This window comes from Amblyomma maculatum, chromosome 1 (genome assembly GCF_055883805.1).
Source record: "Amblyomma maculatum isolate TAMU_Amacu chromosome 1, ASM5588380v1, whole genome shotgun sequence".
Classification (NCBI taxonomy): domain Eukaryota; kingdom Metazoa; phylum Arthropoda; class Arachnida; order Ixodida; family Ixodidae; genus Amblyomma; species Amblyomma maculatum.
In genome coordinates, this window is record NC_139344.1 from 209,205,864 (window position 1) to 209,221,632 (window position 15,769).

The 15,769-nt window shown below is 51.4% G+C and overlaps 1 protein-coding gene across 5 annotated transcripts in view; it reads right to left on the minus strand.

Annotated features, from left to right (window-relative positions):
* Window positions 1–15,769, minus strand: part of kat80 (katanin p80) — a 200,365-nt gene that overhangs the window by 110,828 nt on the left and 73,768 nt on the right. For all 5 annotated transcript variants that reach the window (XM_084590174.1, XM_084590172.1, XM_084590175.1 and 2 more), the window contains exon 2: window positions 14,656–14,786. In XM_084590174.1, the coding sequence (XP_084446300.1) occupies window positions 14,656–14,786 (131 nt within the window). The remainder of the gene's footprint in view (window positions 1–14,655; window positions 14,787–15,769) is intronic.

Below are 15,769 nucleotides of genomic sequence, written 5' to 3' on the forward strand. Positions count from 1 at the left end.
ATCACTGCAGTTGCGCGAGCTCTGCGACTCGCAGGCGTATGCGAGAGTGCTTATCACAGAGAACGCCCAATAAATGCTCTTCGAAATTAGGACCTGATCCCTTCCTGAACCAAGTCACTCAAGTGTAGTAGTAGTAAGTGGTTCTTTATTATAATAGAATAAAATAAAAATAATAAAGGAAGGAAAATATTTTTGCCTGCCCCGGTATCTGCTATCGAAATAAGCTGAAGCATCTGAACTGGGGCGGTGGAAATAAAGGGATAGTAAGGAGACAGGTAGGGGAAATCAAAGAGGTGAGCGACAGGGAGAAAGGACAGTTTAGGCTAAAAGGTAAAGGAGTATAATACACATTCCACAGTATGAGTTTGTTTGAGGACTTAGCCCGCTGGAGCAGTCGGCACTGCGGGCGAGCCTCCACAATGTAAATTACCTAAATAAAATAAAAATGAACACGCCAGCCGTACGCGTGCTGTGTCTCTGTCACCAAGAAGAGGTGAAACACACGCGCACGGCGCATTGCACTTGACGGCCGGAGTGGGACGTCCGGTCAAGTGTCCAAAGCGACAAATTCGAGACACCTGAAATCAATATTTTGTTCCACAGACGAGGAACAATCAATGTCAACGCAACCGCCGATTACGTTTGTGCAGAGTGTTTTTACCGGTGATCATCCTGTCGCAGTCCATACGGTGTTGCCTTCGTAGTCGAAAAATACACGCACAGCCAGCGAGACTCCGGAAGTATCTGCCAGGTTTCCCGCGTCCACCCCGTGCCGAACGGAGCGACGCATAGTGCCTAGAATATAGCGACGAACCAAAGAACGCCACGGCGGCGAGACCAACACAAAGGAGCGTTCAGGAAACGCTCACGCACGTCGCGTTCGGCCAGCGAAGCGACGAAACTGGTTCCCGGAGCCGTACCGCAGTAGAGGGCCGTAGGTCACACCGCCGGCCCCTATATACGCAGAGTGGTGGGCGTGTACAGCCGCCGCATCAGAGAGCGCGCCACTGGGTCAAGATCTGCGTTACCTGCCCATGAAACACTGCCGGCCGCCGAGGGCGTATACGGGCAGGGTGTCCCGGCGGTACCGCTATATCAACCGCCACGTTTGACGGCGCACTCACCGGCATCCCCGCTTCTCCTGAAACGACTCATCAGAGGCGCGGCCAACTGTCAGGTACGGCAGTTAAGCATCGTAACGAATCGAAAATAAATCATAACAAGCGCGCAGGATAAATGCTTGCAGAGAACTCCTCGCATTTACTGTTCAATGAGCTTCTCCAGAGCTGAAACCCTCATTCATATAAGCCAGCAACGAAGCCCGTTAAGTCTTCCTATCCAAGGCCGTCTAAATGAGGGTAATAACGCGCAAATGTGTACACTGTGCTCACATTTCTTGTTTTAACACGCGAGCCACCATGTCCAAGAAAAATGTCCGGCGGAGTTGTCAGCCGCGCCGACCGTTTGAGGCCTCCAAAAATCGCCAGCCTGCCTCTGGTAAGTTTGGTTTGGTTTAAGGGGGCACGACGCCGTAGTGGAGGTCTCCGGAGTAATTTCGACCACCTGGGGTTCTTTAACGTGCACTGACATCGCACAGCACACGGGCGACTTGCTTTTCGCCTCCATCGAAAAGCGGCCGCCGCGGTAGGGATTCGATCCCGCATATCCTTGGGCACAGTAGCCGAGCGCCCTCCACTGCGCCGCCACGACGGGTCTGCCTCTGGTAAGTGGTAGGACTGGCAGGTGACGTGGCAGAGCACTGCTCGGTCGGTGGGTTGTGTGACATCATAAGGCTATGCGATGCGGGCGAGTTGTCAGGAGCTGGCAACTCAGGTACTCCAAGTCAGACGGGGAATCGAACCAAACGTGACCCTTGGATACAAAGTCAGACACGGCACTTCTAGGCTAAACGGACTTGTTAAAGCGGTTGTGATGGTCCCGCTAAGTTCGATACCTCGCCTGAACGAAAAGTCGAGGACTAATAGATATGCCATATGGTCTAATCTCCCGAAAATAGAACTGACACGCCACAATAAATGACTGAGAAACGAGCATAACGCATCTGTTGTTTCTTTATATAGGCGGTACAAACGTAGAATGCCGCTTTCGCGTATACGCCGCATGAATCTAATCGATATGAGACTTTTTTTTTTCTTGTTAATTACGATATATTCAGGCCCCGAACCATCATCGCCTTCAGCCACTAATTCTACTTCCCTTGCCCCTCGAACAAGTTTTATCTGAACTGAAATCCGGATAACTTCTATTCGCAAGTGAACTCAGTCCCTATCAGAAAAATTAATACGGTGAAGCGCGGCAAACGCAGAAGCTATTAAAAACAGAGTACCTTCTCAGCTATACCCCAGGTGATCGATAAAAAGTGCGTCCTCTGTAGTTTACTCGACAATTAAAAAAGCAATTCTGAGACCACCGGCACAGAGTCGCCGCAGGGTGAACTGTAACAAAGCCTGTGACAGAAAACGTCTCAGCTCAGATCTCGAAAGAAATGTTTCTCAGCTACGTCCGTGAGTGCACGACGCTGGCGGCGGCATCGGGGTTGGCGATCGTATACGTTCGTGGCAAGAGCTCTTCGAGACATTGTGGTGGCCGCACGAATCGTTGGAGAGCACCTGTCCAGCTGCAGTTAATGAAAAGCACCGTGCAAATGAGGGCAACATGTCGCAGTTGTGCCTTATACTGGTTTGATTTCGTTTGGTTTGTGGGGTTTAACGTCCCAAAGCGATTCAGGCTATGAGAAACGCCGCAGTGGAGGGCTCCGGAAATTTCGACCATCCGGGGCGATTGAAAAGCGGCCGTCGCGGCCAGGATTTCGTCCCGCATCCATTCCTTGGGCACAGCAGCCGAGCGCCCTAACCCCTGCACCCCCGCGGCAGGGCCGGTTGTGCCTTACTGGGATGGGAACAACCAAGACGGTTATTGGAAACAACAAACAACGCCAGTTCAGTGGTCCCGTCACCTGGCTTTGATGCTTCAACTGCTGTCGCCACAGCTTACGGTTGTAAAATAATGGCAATAAAACAATCAAAATAATTAAATGTGCGTGAAAAAAAAAAGTGCACAAAAAAAGAAAATCATGCTTGAGTCTCGCCTAACAGCTTCTTCTAACAAGTGCGCCTCATTGCGAGGACAAATAAAGACAACGAGCACGCAGTCCCACGCAAAAGCCTGAAAGGGAACTCCAACTTCCCCAATGTACAAGTGCGGGGAAAAGTAAACGGAGAATGCTATTGTCTTATACATTCTGACGCGTTGTCTAACCGGAATTCGCAGCTGGTATGTGCAGGCTGACATTGGACGCCAGTTCTCTTTCCTATGGGTATACATAACGTTTATTTATGTCCGATATGGGAAAAGCGTGACTGCAATCGGAACGGCGTGCTCAATTTACTTCTGACGCACCTGTACAGCGAAGCGATGAAATGAAAACCATGGACGTGACGGTAGCAGCATAGGCGCACAAAACAAGCTCGCCAGGCATGTATTTCACTATAGATACAGCAACTGAGCCGTCAACCCTCATTAGCCCAATTTTAAACCATTACCCTTAAAGTTCCGCTTTGGAATGCCCAGTACAGTTACTAAAACTTCCGGGGATGTGCAACAGCAACTGCGATATGTAAGAACGACAGCGGAAAGCAATGGACTCCTCTGAGATCTCTGGAGGCGGACGTCTAATCGGTGAACCTGAGCACTGGAATAACAAGCTCCAGCATTCGACATGGCCGCATTTGGCGAGAACTCTTGCGATAAGATGCGAATATTAAGCATCTTACCAGCAGAACGAATGGTAACAATGCCACTGCTATAACCAGGTAGGTAACAAGCACAAAACGTAAAAAAAAAAAATGCGGCCGAGGTCAAACAGTTTCGGTACACAGCGTCGCTGCCTTTCTGCAGGCCAAGTTTGTACAGCAGTTACGGTTCAACAGTGTTCGTTTTGCAACTGATAAGGCAACTTTCCTAGTTTACATCATAATTCCGCGATCCATCACAGTCGCGTTTGACATCTGGCCAGGATGTTATGTCAGGCTCACTGACCGTCGGTTGAAACAACCCCGCACCGCAAAGAGCGAATCCCCTTCCACCGCGTCCAGAGTTTTGACGCTCGCGAAGGGGCCGCAGTATACTTCCGCGAGGAGCGGAAAAAAAAAAAAAAAAAAAAAAAAAAGATGGTCGCGTTTGCGCTCAGCGACCGGATCCCGGAAGCGGCCCGCCATCTCAAGATCGCGGGACGTCTGGCCGGCCAACGCATATCGTGTCCAAGGTGGGCTTCGGCCAGACCCAGTGCGCGCCCATTTTACGGTGGTCGCGCACTGATTGACGCGCTGGGGCCAGAAAATTGTTTTCGCGGGCAAAATGAGGGAGGGCAGTAGACAAGGCCAGATGGATGAGATGAGATCAAAAGTGTGAGCTCCGAATGCAGGGCCGATCGCGCTGAGAGAAGAAGGAACTGAAGCGCCAAGAGCCTCGTTCCCACGGACGCCAGTGCCAGGAGGATGCGCCGTTGCTTCAGCATCCACAAACAGCGTGCTAGGTGATTGCACCTGTACAGCCGTGCATCAAGAACGAGCGAAGCGCCGAGACATCCGTCCTAGGTTTGATCTGTCATCAGTTACTGTATGGCAGTGTGACATCAAGGCCTTTCGCGGAATCCCGCAAATAGCAGGTAGAGAATTTCTGGTGCAAGGTGGAATTTCGGTCCAGCCCATTACGCTGCCGGGGTTGGTTCATAAGTCTGCAAATGGCATGACGTTTAACATTACTTTCGACAAACGCGCTAAAACCAATGCTTCAAATCGCATCAACCTGCGCAAAAAAAAAAAAAAAAAAAATGCAGCAACACATTTTACACAAGTCTTTCGAGCTCACACATATAGCAAGTGATGTGATAGAGCCCCCCCCCCCCCCTTTTTTTTTTGTCATGCAGACATACTAAGAGCACTTGCTGCTGGGCTAGTTGGTTTCGGTTCATAATAAATAGTCTTAAGGCGCAAAAAATAGACTAGACACATAGGTAGGTGACCGGACGAAGCGCCATACGCTTGTAAAACTCGATGCGCGTTTCGAAGGAACGAGCTGGCAGCGAATATCCGTATAATTAGAAAAAAAAAAAAAAAAAAAAGAGGACTGCTGCTTATAGAGCCCGCCAACTGATGCTAGGCTAAGAGAGAAAAAGTATGTGCCACACCCAATGTACGTAAGGAATTTGTGACAGGCATCTTGCCACGGGATGAAGTACACTTAACACCGACAGTTTGTTCATAGACTTTTTACGCACTTCGGGCGTGGCTGCGACTACAATTTTATCACGCCAATTAAACCCAGCCCTTTGTAGTGAACACTAACGCCCACTAATGGCTTCAGGCGAGGCAAATATCCTCGTGTACTCCGTCTCACAAGTTATTTGCAGCTCCCTGGCCTAAGTAGTGCGCTTGCGAAACGGAATATAATCATAACTACAAGGCGCCCCTGAAACTAAACGCAAGAATCCTGTCGTATGTTGCACAGGTATTTAAGCACATACTACACGGAAGGAAACTTTACACCACTGGGCAGAGTACGGCGAGGCTATCAATCAGAAGCGGGCGGCGTCGCACCGACTCGAAGCAAGCACCCGCGCGAAGTGCACGCGGTTTCCAACGGCGTAACCGGCCGCGTGCTGCTGCTGCCGCCGGCTCGCACCGACCGCGCGCGCGATTCACTGCAACGTGCGGTACGCGGCGAGGCGCCACGGTTCACGTGCTACAGCACAATGGGGCTCTGGTAGAAAATAGGGGACGAACAAAAACGCGCCGTCCGGCACTCGGCGAACGTGACGAAATGCCCCGGCGTGAACCGCGGAGCTGCCGAAGCAGAGATCGCTTGCGCCGCGTACAGTGTGTATGCGGGCGGCACAGATTATACACGCATTGTGTAGTCTCGCCACACACACGAAGCCTTTCTCAACCACTCTTCATCCTCCGCCCGTCGCTCGTTTCGTAAGCTGTAGACACGTTACAGGTACAACAGAGCAGGATGCTCCAGATAATGGCCTCGGCAGTCGGCAAGGTGAAGCGCATGGCCATACGAGCGTTGAACTCACCGGCAGACTGCGCGTTTGAAAACGCTTTCGCCACCGCGAGATCAGATATCCGGCAATCTGCGTCGGGAAACAATCGAAATGCCGTCATCTACGTAGTTACACAGACTTTCGTAGAGGCTCAAGCCGACACGAAGACGCGTGGGTGCAAAAACTGCCCTTCCGTCGCAGGAAAAGCAGCGAGAAATGCCTCGCACGTGGCGCTAAAGAACCACCGAAGCCGTGAATGCGCTCGTCAGCGAGGAGGGAGAAACAAAAGAGTGCGTCCCCATGCGACATCGGCTGTGAACGCGGGAGCTCAATCCGCGCGTCACCGTACTCAACTCCAACGTACAAAGAACGGAGTCGGAAGAGGGCTTCCTGGGAGCACACCATTATTTCGGCGAACTACTCCAGCGAATGAGGTACAGTGGGCACTCCTAGATAAAATACAGAACGAAAACGAACGCTACCGGAGAAAGTCAGACACGCAGGCAGTGGCGCGCGCCTGCGATCCACCCACGTAACGGCGGCCCATTAAAGCCCGCCCTTCACAATGCGCCGCGCAGCTTGGCAACCTGAAGGGCCCAGCAGGCCGTACCAAGAATTAGAAAGGTTGCCAAGTGCACTACACGCTCCTCAGTTTACCCCCCCCCCTCCCCCCCATAGTAAACGAAGGACGAAACGAAAAGCACAAAGGAAGCTGAGAGCGTCCACAACTGAGGCAAAGGTGCTGTACGCACCAATTACGAGACCCCGATGCCAACGCCGGGCCCAACGCCACCGCGATCGAGGCGATGATTAACGAAGTGAGCGAGTAAGCCCACAGACGGTAATTAAGTGATCGGGCGATTAAGACAGACGCATTTAATTTGGACAGCGCGCACCGGGGGCTCTTCGCGAGCATTACTTCCTGCATGCGAAAACGATTATGTCGACGATCGGTCCACGCGCGCGCGCGCAAGAGAGCGAGGCCTTGTTTTCGTCCCGCGCGAAGGGGCCGCGTGGGCGAAACCGCTGGCCATCACCGCGGCCATTGTGCCGCCAGCTCGTGGCACGCTCCCGCACGCATCCTCGGCCAACGGGCCGCGGACGCCGGCACGTCCGGGGCGAAAATCGCCGCCGCCGACAACCAGAACGGCACGACTCAACTCCCAGCGAGAGTTAATGCCCCGCAAAACAAAAGATGCACAGCGCTGAGTAACGCGTGCCAGACGGCCGGAGGTGCGTCATCGTGCACATCGCGCGTGCGAACGAACTCAGCAGAGAAGGACGACGCGTCAACAACTCGCATCATTGACGTGACTAGAGCTGGAACCGCGGACAACGACGGCGAGCAACGCACGTCTCTCCACAACCTGCAATTGTGCGTCGCGAAATATCGCGAACACGTCAGGTGCGCCGACAGAATACAGCACTTTGAGCCGCTAATGTTATCTGCGTGCCCCCCTCCCGCGGCACTTCCGCTGAAACTCACTGCGAGTAAATGTTTACTGCTATCAAGGCAAAACTTTCACCTCACGGCGATGAATGCCTGTAGCAGCTGTCTGCCGGGCAGCTGGCTTCGTTACCCACGCTCACATGTGAGCAGAGTTATTTCAGATAAGCATCGATACCACGCGTTCCCGCTAACAAGGCGCTTAGCTACAACGGAGGGATCTGGAGGCTCACATAAAGCCTCTGCGGAAAGCGCAACTCGCATGAAGCCATTCGATTCAGACGGGTCCATTACAAGAGGTTATAAGAAAAACTCCTCGGTCCATTACTGGCAGAACCAAGTGCCGTGCTGCGCATCCACCGAAACAAAACTTTCGCAACCGTAACGACATACCAGCACGGCTACGCAGCACTGCGGTCTTCTGAAAACAATGTTCGGTGAACACTGCTGCGTCTATGTAACTGCAGTAGAACACGCGATACCCAGTCGGTCTCGTGATATATGGTACGGCCCCGAAAGGCGCATAAAACACCGAGCGGAACTGGAGAGGAAAGTGAAGTTTCGTGATCCTATCGGATCCTTAGCCAAGTATAACTACCGCCCTATCGGAAAAACCGAAGACAACGTGGATAAAGCTTTCTACAAAGATGACACATAAAACGCCGCATTAAGATACGCGCGCTTTCCGGCAAGACAACATAAGGAATGGTGCTTCTTGTCCAGTTATCAACACCAGACTGTCAATGCAGAACCTTCACACGTTACAGCAGGTCACTTCAGGAAAAGGAAGAAAAAAAAAAAGCCAGTTCTCGGGTAGAAATCGCTAAGCCTGATATTAAAGGGAAGGAGCACCGGTTTTAGATTTCGATGAGTTTCGAGCGGTTGAATGATTATAGCTTGTACTTAAAGCATGCGAAATCTCTTGGCGTTAGCATTTGAAACAATGGCGCAATTAGCGATTAAAATCGCCACGGCTATCAGGCTTCACCGCACTGCACAGCGACGCATGATGACGTCATTGACGGTACCGGTACGTTTTCTGCGTAGACACACTTGGTTTGAAGAAATGAAAACAAGGCTGCCGAAAACAAAGCCCTAGAAATGTTAATTAGCCCCGACAGAAAATGTGCAGCAGGACGTCGGCGAAGGCAACGAACATCAGAAATAATACCGTCCGTGACGTCATCACTGAACTTCTCCGCAGAACTTTAGTGCTGTGAGAAGCGCGAGGTTTAATCGTCGATTACATCATCAGTTCGAATGCTAGCGCAAAAACACTTTGCGTGCATTACCTACAGCCTATGTAGATTTGAATCCCTGAATATCGTGAAATTCTCAAAAAGTGATGCAGCTGCTCTTTAAGTGAAAGCGCTTGCTTGGAGTACACGTGAGAGTTAAATCAAGAGTTTTCGGCCCCACAACACAATCTAGCGCACACCTGCTAGAACAGCTGACTAGAGCAGTTTCTTCCCTCCAATTCATCGCGCACTGCTCCTACCATTGTCTACCAGAAATAAAAACCCCACCATTAAATTACAACAGGCGTTTGGAAACAAATATATACGACAATGTCAACCGCCAAGCGGAGAGAGAGAAGCTAAAAAGAAAACAAGCTCTTCACTTACAATGGCATAGTGGGTAAGGTGAGAGAGGGGGTGAAATGAATGAAAAAAAAAAGAAAAAAAAAACAAATGGGGAAGGGGGGGGGGGGGGGGGGGCGGAAGCAGCAACGGTGGCATGGGACATGAGGAAGATCAAGCCAGAGGTTGCGCAATAACCGCGTCGATCCAGTGTTGTTTTGAAACGAGGGCGCACGCATGCAGATTACATTGTCGTACATAAATTACAAAGGTCACTCTCTTTCACAAGCCACAGCAGTTGACGGTTTTGCTCCCCGACCAGAGATTGTCCCGCTCCCAGGACTCGTTCAGTCGTCGCCACCGTGCGCAGGCGGTTGACATCAGGAGGCGGTGAGAGCGCCTACAACACAGCTGCCCTTCGCTGCTGCCAGGCAGACAGACAACGGCCAAACAGCACAATGGAAAGAAAGCGCAAAAAGACAAGAGAGGACACGACGCGCCTGCATCACCGTAACAAGAGGACCATCTTGCCCGCTTACATTGGCCGCAATGTGCACAAGGGCATTCTTTCGAGGCATCTGTACTAGCACGGGAAACGAAACATGATTGCCAGAGCCGGGCTGTTAGCGAAATTGACCGATTTTCGTGCAAACTGACGGTAAGACACTGACCTCTGGGCCCTTTAACTAAAATGAAACCTTCGGCCCTTTAAAAATGGTGCTTTACTGCGAATCATAATAATTTGACTACCGTGCCCTCATTTCTTTTAATTTCGAATGAGACCTCTATTTCTCCCTCAATCGTTCTTCTAGGCCCAAAATTGAGGTTTTTCTTGACTCTGAACAAGTCATGTTCGGGATCGTTGCTAACAGATTCCAAAAACCAGGCAAAGCGGAGAGACGAGGGCATCGAGGCATCCTACCGCAACCAGTACTGCTGAGTCACCGTCGGGCCCTCATTGGGGCCCTGTGCTAACAATGCACAAATGTCGGCCCCCTCTTTCTCCCCTTTTCTTGCTCCCCGACCCTAAAATCAAGCGGAGGTGGGGACACTTAAGCTCCGCCTTCAAGGGTATGACGCAGCAGCATTAAAGGCGCTTGTCCGTGGTAACTTGCGGATTCTCGTTCACGTGAGTACACGAGGTCTCACACACATTTTTAGCATACAGTAACATGCGGCCCAGTTATATGGAAGACCACACACTAGTATAAAGTCCCGCTGTAACCAAGTCGTGAACGTGCCTGCGTAACTTAGGGGTAGCACAAGTGCCTGGCTAGGAATGTTAGGGCCTGGAGGATTCGATTCCCCTCACCTTCCCAACTCAATTGAGAAGCATGAGTCGGCAGCTCTCGCCATATCTGCCCTGTGACGTGGTCGCGTGTAGTCGCAAAACCCTACGATCAATCAGTGTCCATCTGTGTCAGCTGCCAGCAACCACCTGTCAGAGCAATGGCCGCCATTTTCGCTCACAACCACGAACTGCGATCAATGAGACGAGTGCGACGGTACCAGGATCCCAGTGCGACTAGCACGCACGAACACGATGGACCAAGTAGATGTAGGATCTTAAGGGTCAGCACCATATACGTGTCTCGTGTCAGGAAGAGTTACCTAAGAGGCTTTCTCCAAGTCAACTATTGTTACCTAATCGAGAAAGTTTTATGCACACTACAGAATTATAGCCGCATATGCTTGAAATGGGAGACTGATACACGTCTGGTTAGACAAAAAAAAAAACTGCCGCAAGACCCTGCGAATAGCTGCAAGTGCATTCCGTCAACGCACGATAAAAGGTGACTTGGCAAGTGAAGCGTTTCAAGTGCCGTCGTAATACAAAATAGACAATTACGGGCGCCTCCCAGACTCCCATATTCGGTTACGTTTCTCGAAGAGTGGATCAGATCAGTAGATAACAAGGGATTTCTGGGAGGCACTGTGACATGGCATTTCTATCGCCCTTTCCCAAAGCAGGAGAAGGAAAGGAGAAACTATTTAAGATGCAAAGGCGATGATGGTGGCGATTGCTGAGAAAGGTCGTGAGTTCCTCCTGTTGATCTGCGTAACTCAGACAAAAAAAGAAAAAAAAAACTTACGGACTAAGGGCTGCGTGATGCATGCACAGTAAAAATAAAGCTAAACACTATCCGCGTTCATATTGAGTTGCGAAGAACACCGCAGTGACGCATAATTGTATTCTTCGTCTTCAATGCGGGGATAGCTCGTTCTGTACGATATGACGTATGCTTCAGTCAATCAAGAGGTGAAAACTCCATATTTTCACCTCTTGATTGACTGAAGTATACGTCATATCGTACAGAATGTTCCGACGCTATGGGGCGTGGGCTGGAAAGCATCGTCCGTCAGCATGGTGCCGCGTCTTGTGGATACATCGCGACCTGATTTAACTCGGGACACAGCCTCTCTGTGCGCCGCTTTGTACAGCACCAAAGGTGGTAAACATCTGGCTCAAAAACCCTTCCGGCTTCCGGCGGCAGTTCGCGACAGCCTCGGCCGAAACTTGGGCGCAAAATCATCGAGCTGACAAGTAGAGCGTGCCGCGGCCTGCGGCTGCTAGCTCGAGACGGTCCCGGCTTCGTCTCAGATCGTAATGACGACAGAAACTAGCTCCGTCCAGCGGCCCCGTCACAACCAACGGAGACTGCTCACTCCGTTGCGCCCTGTTCGACCGCAGGCGAGCAGAGACGTCACCCGAGAGCCTCGGCGAGTGGAGTTTACTCTGGTGGCCAGACACGACTCGCCGGAGGCTCTCTTTCCCCTGGTGGAAAAGGAAAGCGAAGGGGGCGCGCATGAATCGAGCCTCGCGGCCATTCAGCCGGGCAGCGAACGCGTGGTTGGCGACGCGGCGGGGAGCCCACCCCACTCCACCTGAGAGCACACTTCCGGGTCCGTCCGGCCGCGCGCCGGCGACAAGCGGGGGACTCGAGGTCGTCGAACTCTGCGCTGGCCACTCGGCGGCCACCACCCGCACCCATCTATCTGCACACTGCGCGCTCGCCAGCCGCGCCATCACTGCAATGATCTCTGCCACGGGGACCTACCTGTTGGGGCGCGCCGTTGGCCGACTGCCACCGCTGAAACGGCGACGAAATCGCGCAAACTGGCCTGCCTCGACGAGCTTGCCTGGCGCGCTAAAGTCATCTTACACACCGAACTCCATACAGCGTTTAAATGACCCGATAAAGCCAAATGCAGCTAAAAAAATCACCTGATAAAGAGGTTCTGCTTTTCTGCACTGAGCAAAAACGAAAGGCTGAACGAGAAGACAAAAGTTTGTGATGTGGCGTTTAGAGCAGGACGTTGCTGTTCTTATGTCGCCAACCCTTAAAAATAAAAATGATAAACCGTTACGCCACAACCTGTGGTTTGCTCACTCTAACATACTTGGCTAGCTGCTCACCGAGATATCACCCAGAGAGATTCTTATGCCAGAAAATATTTCACATCGTTGCCCTGTTGAACAGACAGCGAAGCTGCGTTCGCAAACCAGCTGTGCCATGACGACCAACCGTTCACACGTCTGACAGGCACACAAATTATCCGTACATCCGGATCGGCGTAAACGAACCATATTGAAGGACGAACACCATCCGGGTTGGCAACAGGGCCAGGTAGACGCACAACTGCCAGTTCAAATTAAAAAAAAAAAAAAAAGAAGGCTCTGAACATATCAAAGCGTTCCGATTCTACGAATGCATCACCTTGAACACGGGTTCGTTGTTAAAACGAGGTTACAGGTGCATAAGGAACTATAACCATAATGCACCAAACAAAGGATAACATCAGAACATTCTTTTCCTGGACGGCTAAAACGCATTTGTAACCGTCTTTTCAATGATACTTGGCAGTCAATAGGCCCAACAATGCGCACATTTCACATGCAACCTTCATTTGACTCTTGAAGTCGCACTTTCCGAAAAAAAAGAAAGAAAAAAAAAAGTGAAGAGTTCATAAAACACAAACGGTTTGCTGCTAAAAACTGTTGCCTCGAAGAGTGCAATCCCGACTTTCTAGAAAAATAAATTAATTTAATACCTGTGCAACACCATTCTGCGTTACCAAGCAGCGCACACTTTCCAAACAAGACGAGCCACTGAACGAAAGGACGTAACCGGGGATGCACAAGCCCGGACGCCTGTCGCGGGCGCCCTAAATTATGCGGGAGAAATCCCAGGCAACGCAAAAGACGCACAAATCCAGGTTTGCAACAACCGTAGGACTGGAAGCAGGGCCGAAAAAGAGCCACCGCAACAAAGCCTGGGAAGAATTCGCTCGGATGCGCGCGAGTCGTGACTGACCGAACGAAACACACGCGACGAGTCCAGAGCACGCGCGCCTTTCGTCCGCCGGCTGACAAGCTCCGCGCTCTTCGCAGCTACTCCGGGCGACCTTCACCGTAACGGGAGGTCAAGCCAAGTACGGCCAGGCTCGTTCGGTCCCAAGGAGGCAGGCCGGCGTAACCGCCGCGTAACGCCAGGGCACACGCTAAACGGTCCGGTTGGTCTCTCCCCCGGAGTGCACCGGATTAGACAGAAAAGAAAAAAAAAAAGATAAATGAAAGAGCCAAGCCACCATGAACAGAATCCAGCCACTGCGCGCTCCAACGATCAAGAGCCTGCTCGAACCACTCCGAGCAATGGTGATCGAACCCCACCTCCTCTAGCACACGCGCAACACATTGTGCGGCCGGAGGAGTAAAAAAAAGGAGCGGCCACGTTTCCTCGGTCTCTCGTCCAGTCTGCAAGAGCGCGCATTCCGCACAATGGAACGAGGAATTTCTCTGCGCTCAGACCTCCGAATTTTCGGTGCTCAGTGACGCTGCGCGCGCTAGGACGTGAGCGCCGAATTGCGCCAAAAACTGCGGCGTTGCAGAAAATAGCCGGCGCACGGTAACCGATGAGGCGCCACATTCAATTGGGAGACAGAAAGGGGGTCCGGGCGGAGGGAGAAACGGGGCCACCAAGAAGGCACTCGGCACCGAAACAAATGCGCCACTCTGGGGTGGACGAGGAGGTGGGGGAGCCGCGTGAAAGCGTCCGAACGACTCGCGGGCCCACCTGACCTCGCAACGAACTCGCACGCGATTCAACAGTCCTCTTCCCCGCCGATACCCCCTCCACTGCCCCGAGTCGCTTTGGCGACACACTTCGCTGTGAGTTAACAGAGTGATACGGCAAACGTGGGAAGAGGCTGAAGGAGACGTCTTGAGGAACATCATGACAAGGCTGAAGCCTCAGTCCTGTTGCTCCCCGAGGCGTTGTTGAAAAGAAATACTATTTACACGCATGTACAGCCTTTGTCAAAAGTGTAGAGCCCACGGGGTCTGCTTCTGGGCCACTTCGTGAGGCTTATAATGCACTCCCAGTGTTCCGAATCTCTTGATGGCAAGATTTTTTTTTCCTACCTTCTTCAATGAGGAGGACATTCACTAATGAGCGCCACTACACGGCTCGGAAGCAGACCCCCTGGTCTCTACACTTTTGACGAAGGTTGTACGTATGCAAAACAAAGGACCTGTCATTAACGTCAAGTGTACTCACCATAATGCAGTTGGTCTTGCCGATAGCCCACAAGTTGACCTTGTTGTCCTCGCCGCCGGTGACCATGACGCGGCCGGACTTGTGGCCAATGGCCAGGCACTTGACTGTCGAGCCATGAGCGACGAATTCTTCTGCGAGGTTCAAAGAGAAAAAAACACACGGCTTAATGAATATCGGTGAATCGACAATTGAACATGTTCCGTTCAATTGAAGGAGGTCCGTCCCCCTTACAGCTTCGCTTTAAAACCCCCTTCTGCACCAAATAAATCATACTAATTTGTGTAATACATTTCTGAAAATAAAAAAAAAACATGAAAACCTGAAAAGGGCCCAGAAAACCGGGAGCTTATGAGCAAAACACGTACAACCTATATGAAGTACCGTGGCACGTAACAAAAGTGCTAAGTGAGATGAGTATGGAAAGAAAAGCATTCACCTCAAATGTCGAATACGCTCATATAAATAACATGATTAATCAAATTCAGCGCAAACAGATCTCGGCGAATGCAGTACATACGGTAACGCATTCGTCGACACTACAGAATCGAACAAAAGGAAACACAAGAAGAAGACGTACGATTAAACATTTCCGCTAAGCTAGATGAAGCGCTCCATGAGATATAGCGACAACGGCTATTTTTCGAGACGACGCGCGACGACAGGCTGGCTGATCGAGCTGCGCGGACGCAGCCGGCGGGCGTCGCGACAGCCGCGCGCGCCGGGTCAATCCCCGCTACAAAGAAGCCCCTCCATGCGTGAAACAATGCAGTTCCCGTCTCACGCCGGCAGTGCTTGACGCACAGCTTCATCGCAACGAGCAACGCACAGTCGACGGGAAGTTGAGCCCCAGAACAGACACGCGACGAGCAGTAACTGCCAGTCACCAAATCAACGGCACCGCATTGCTATACGCTTTCGATTCTGCGACAAAATATTTCTTTTTTTTTTTTTTTTTTTTCACCGCCATTCCCTGTACTCTCACTGAGTGCTTGTTTAGCGGGAGGTGCATGGTAGTGCGCCATGAAGGCCTGTGAGGCACCGCTTCTTGCACATGTTAACGACATAATTAACGGATGTTTACGAGCGAAAACTGCACTGCGCAGGCTTACGAAGA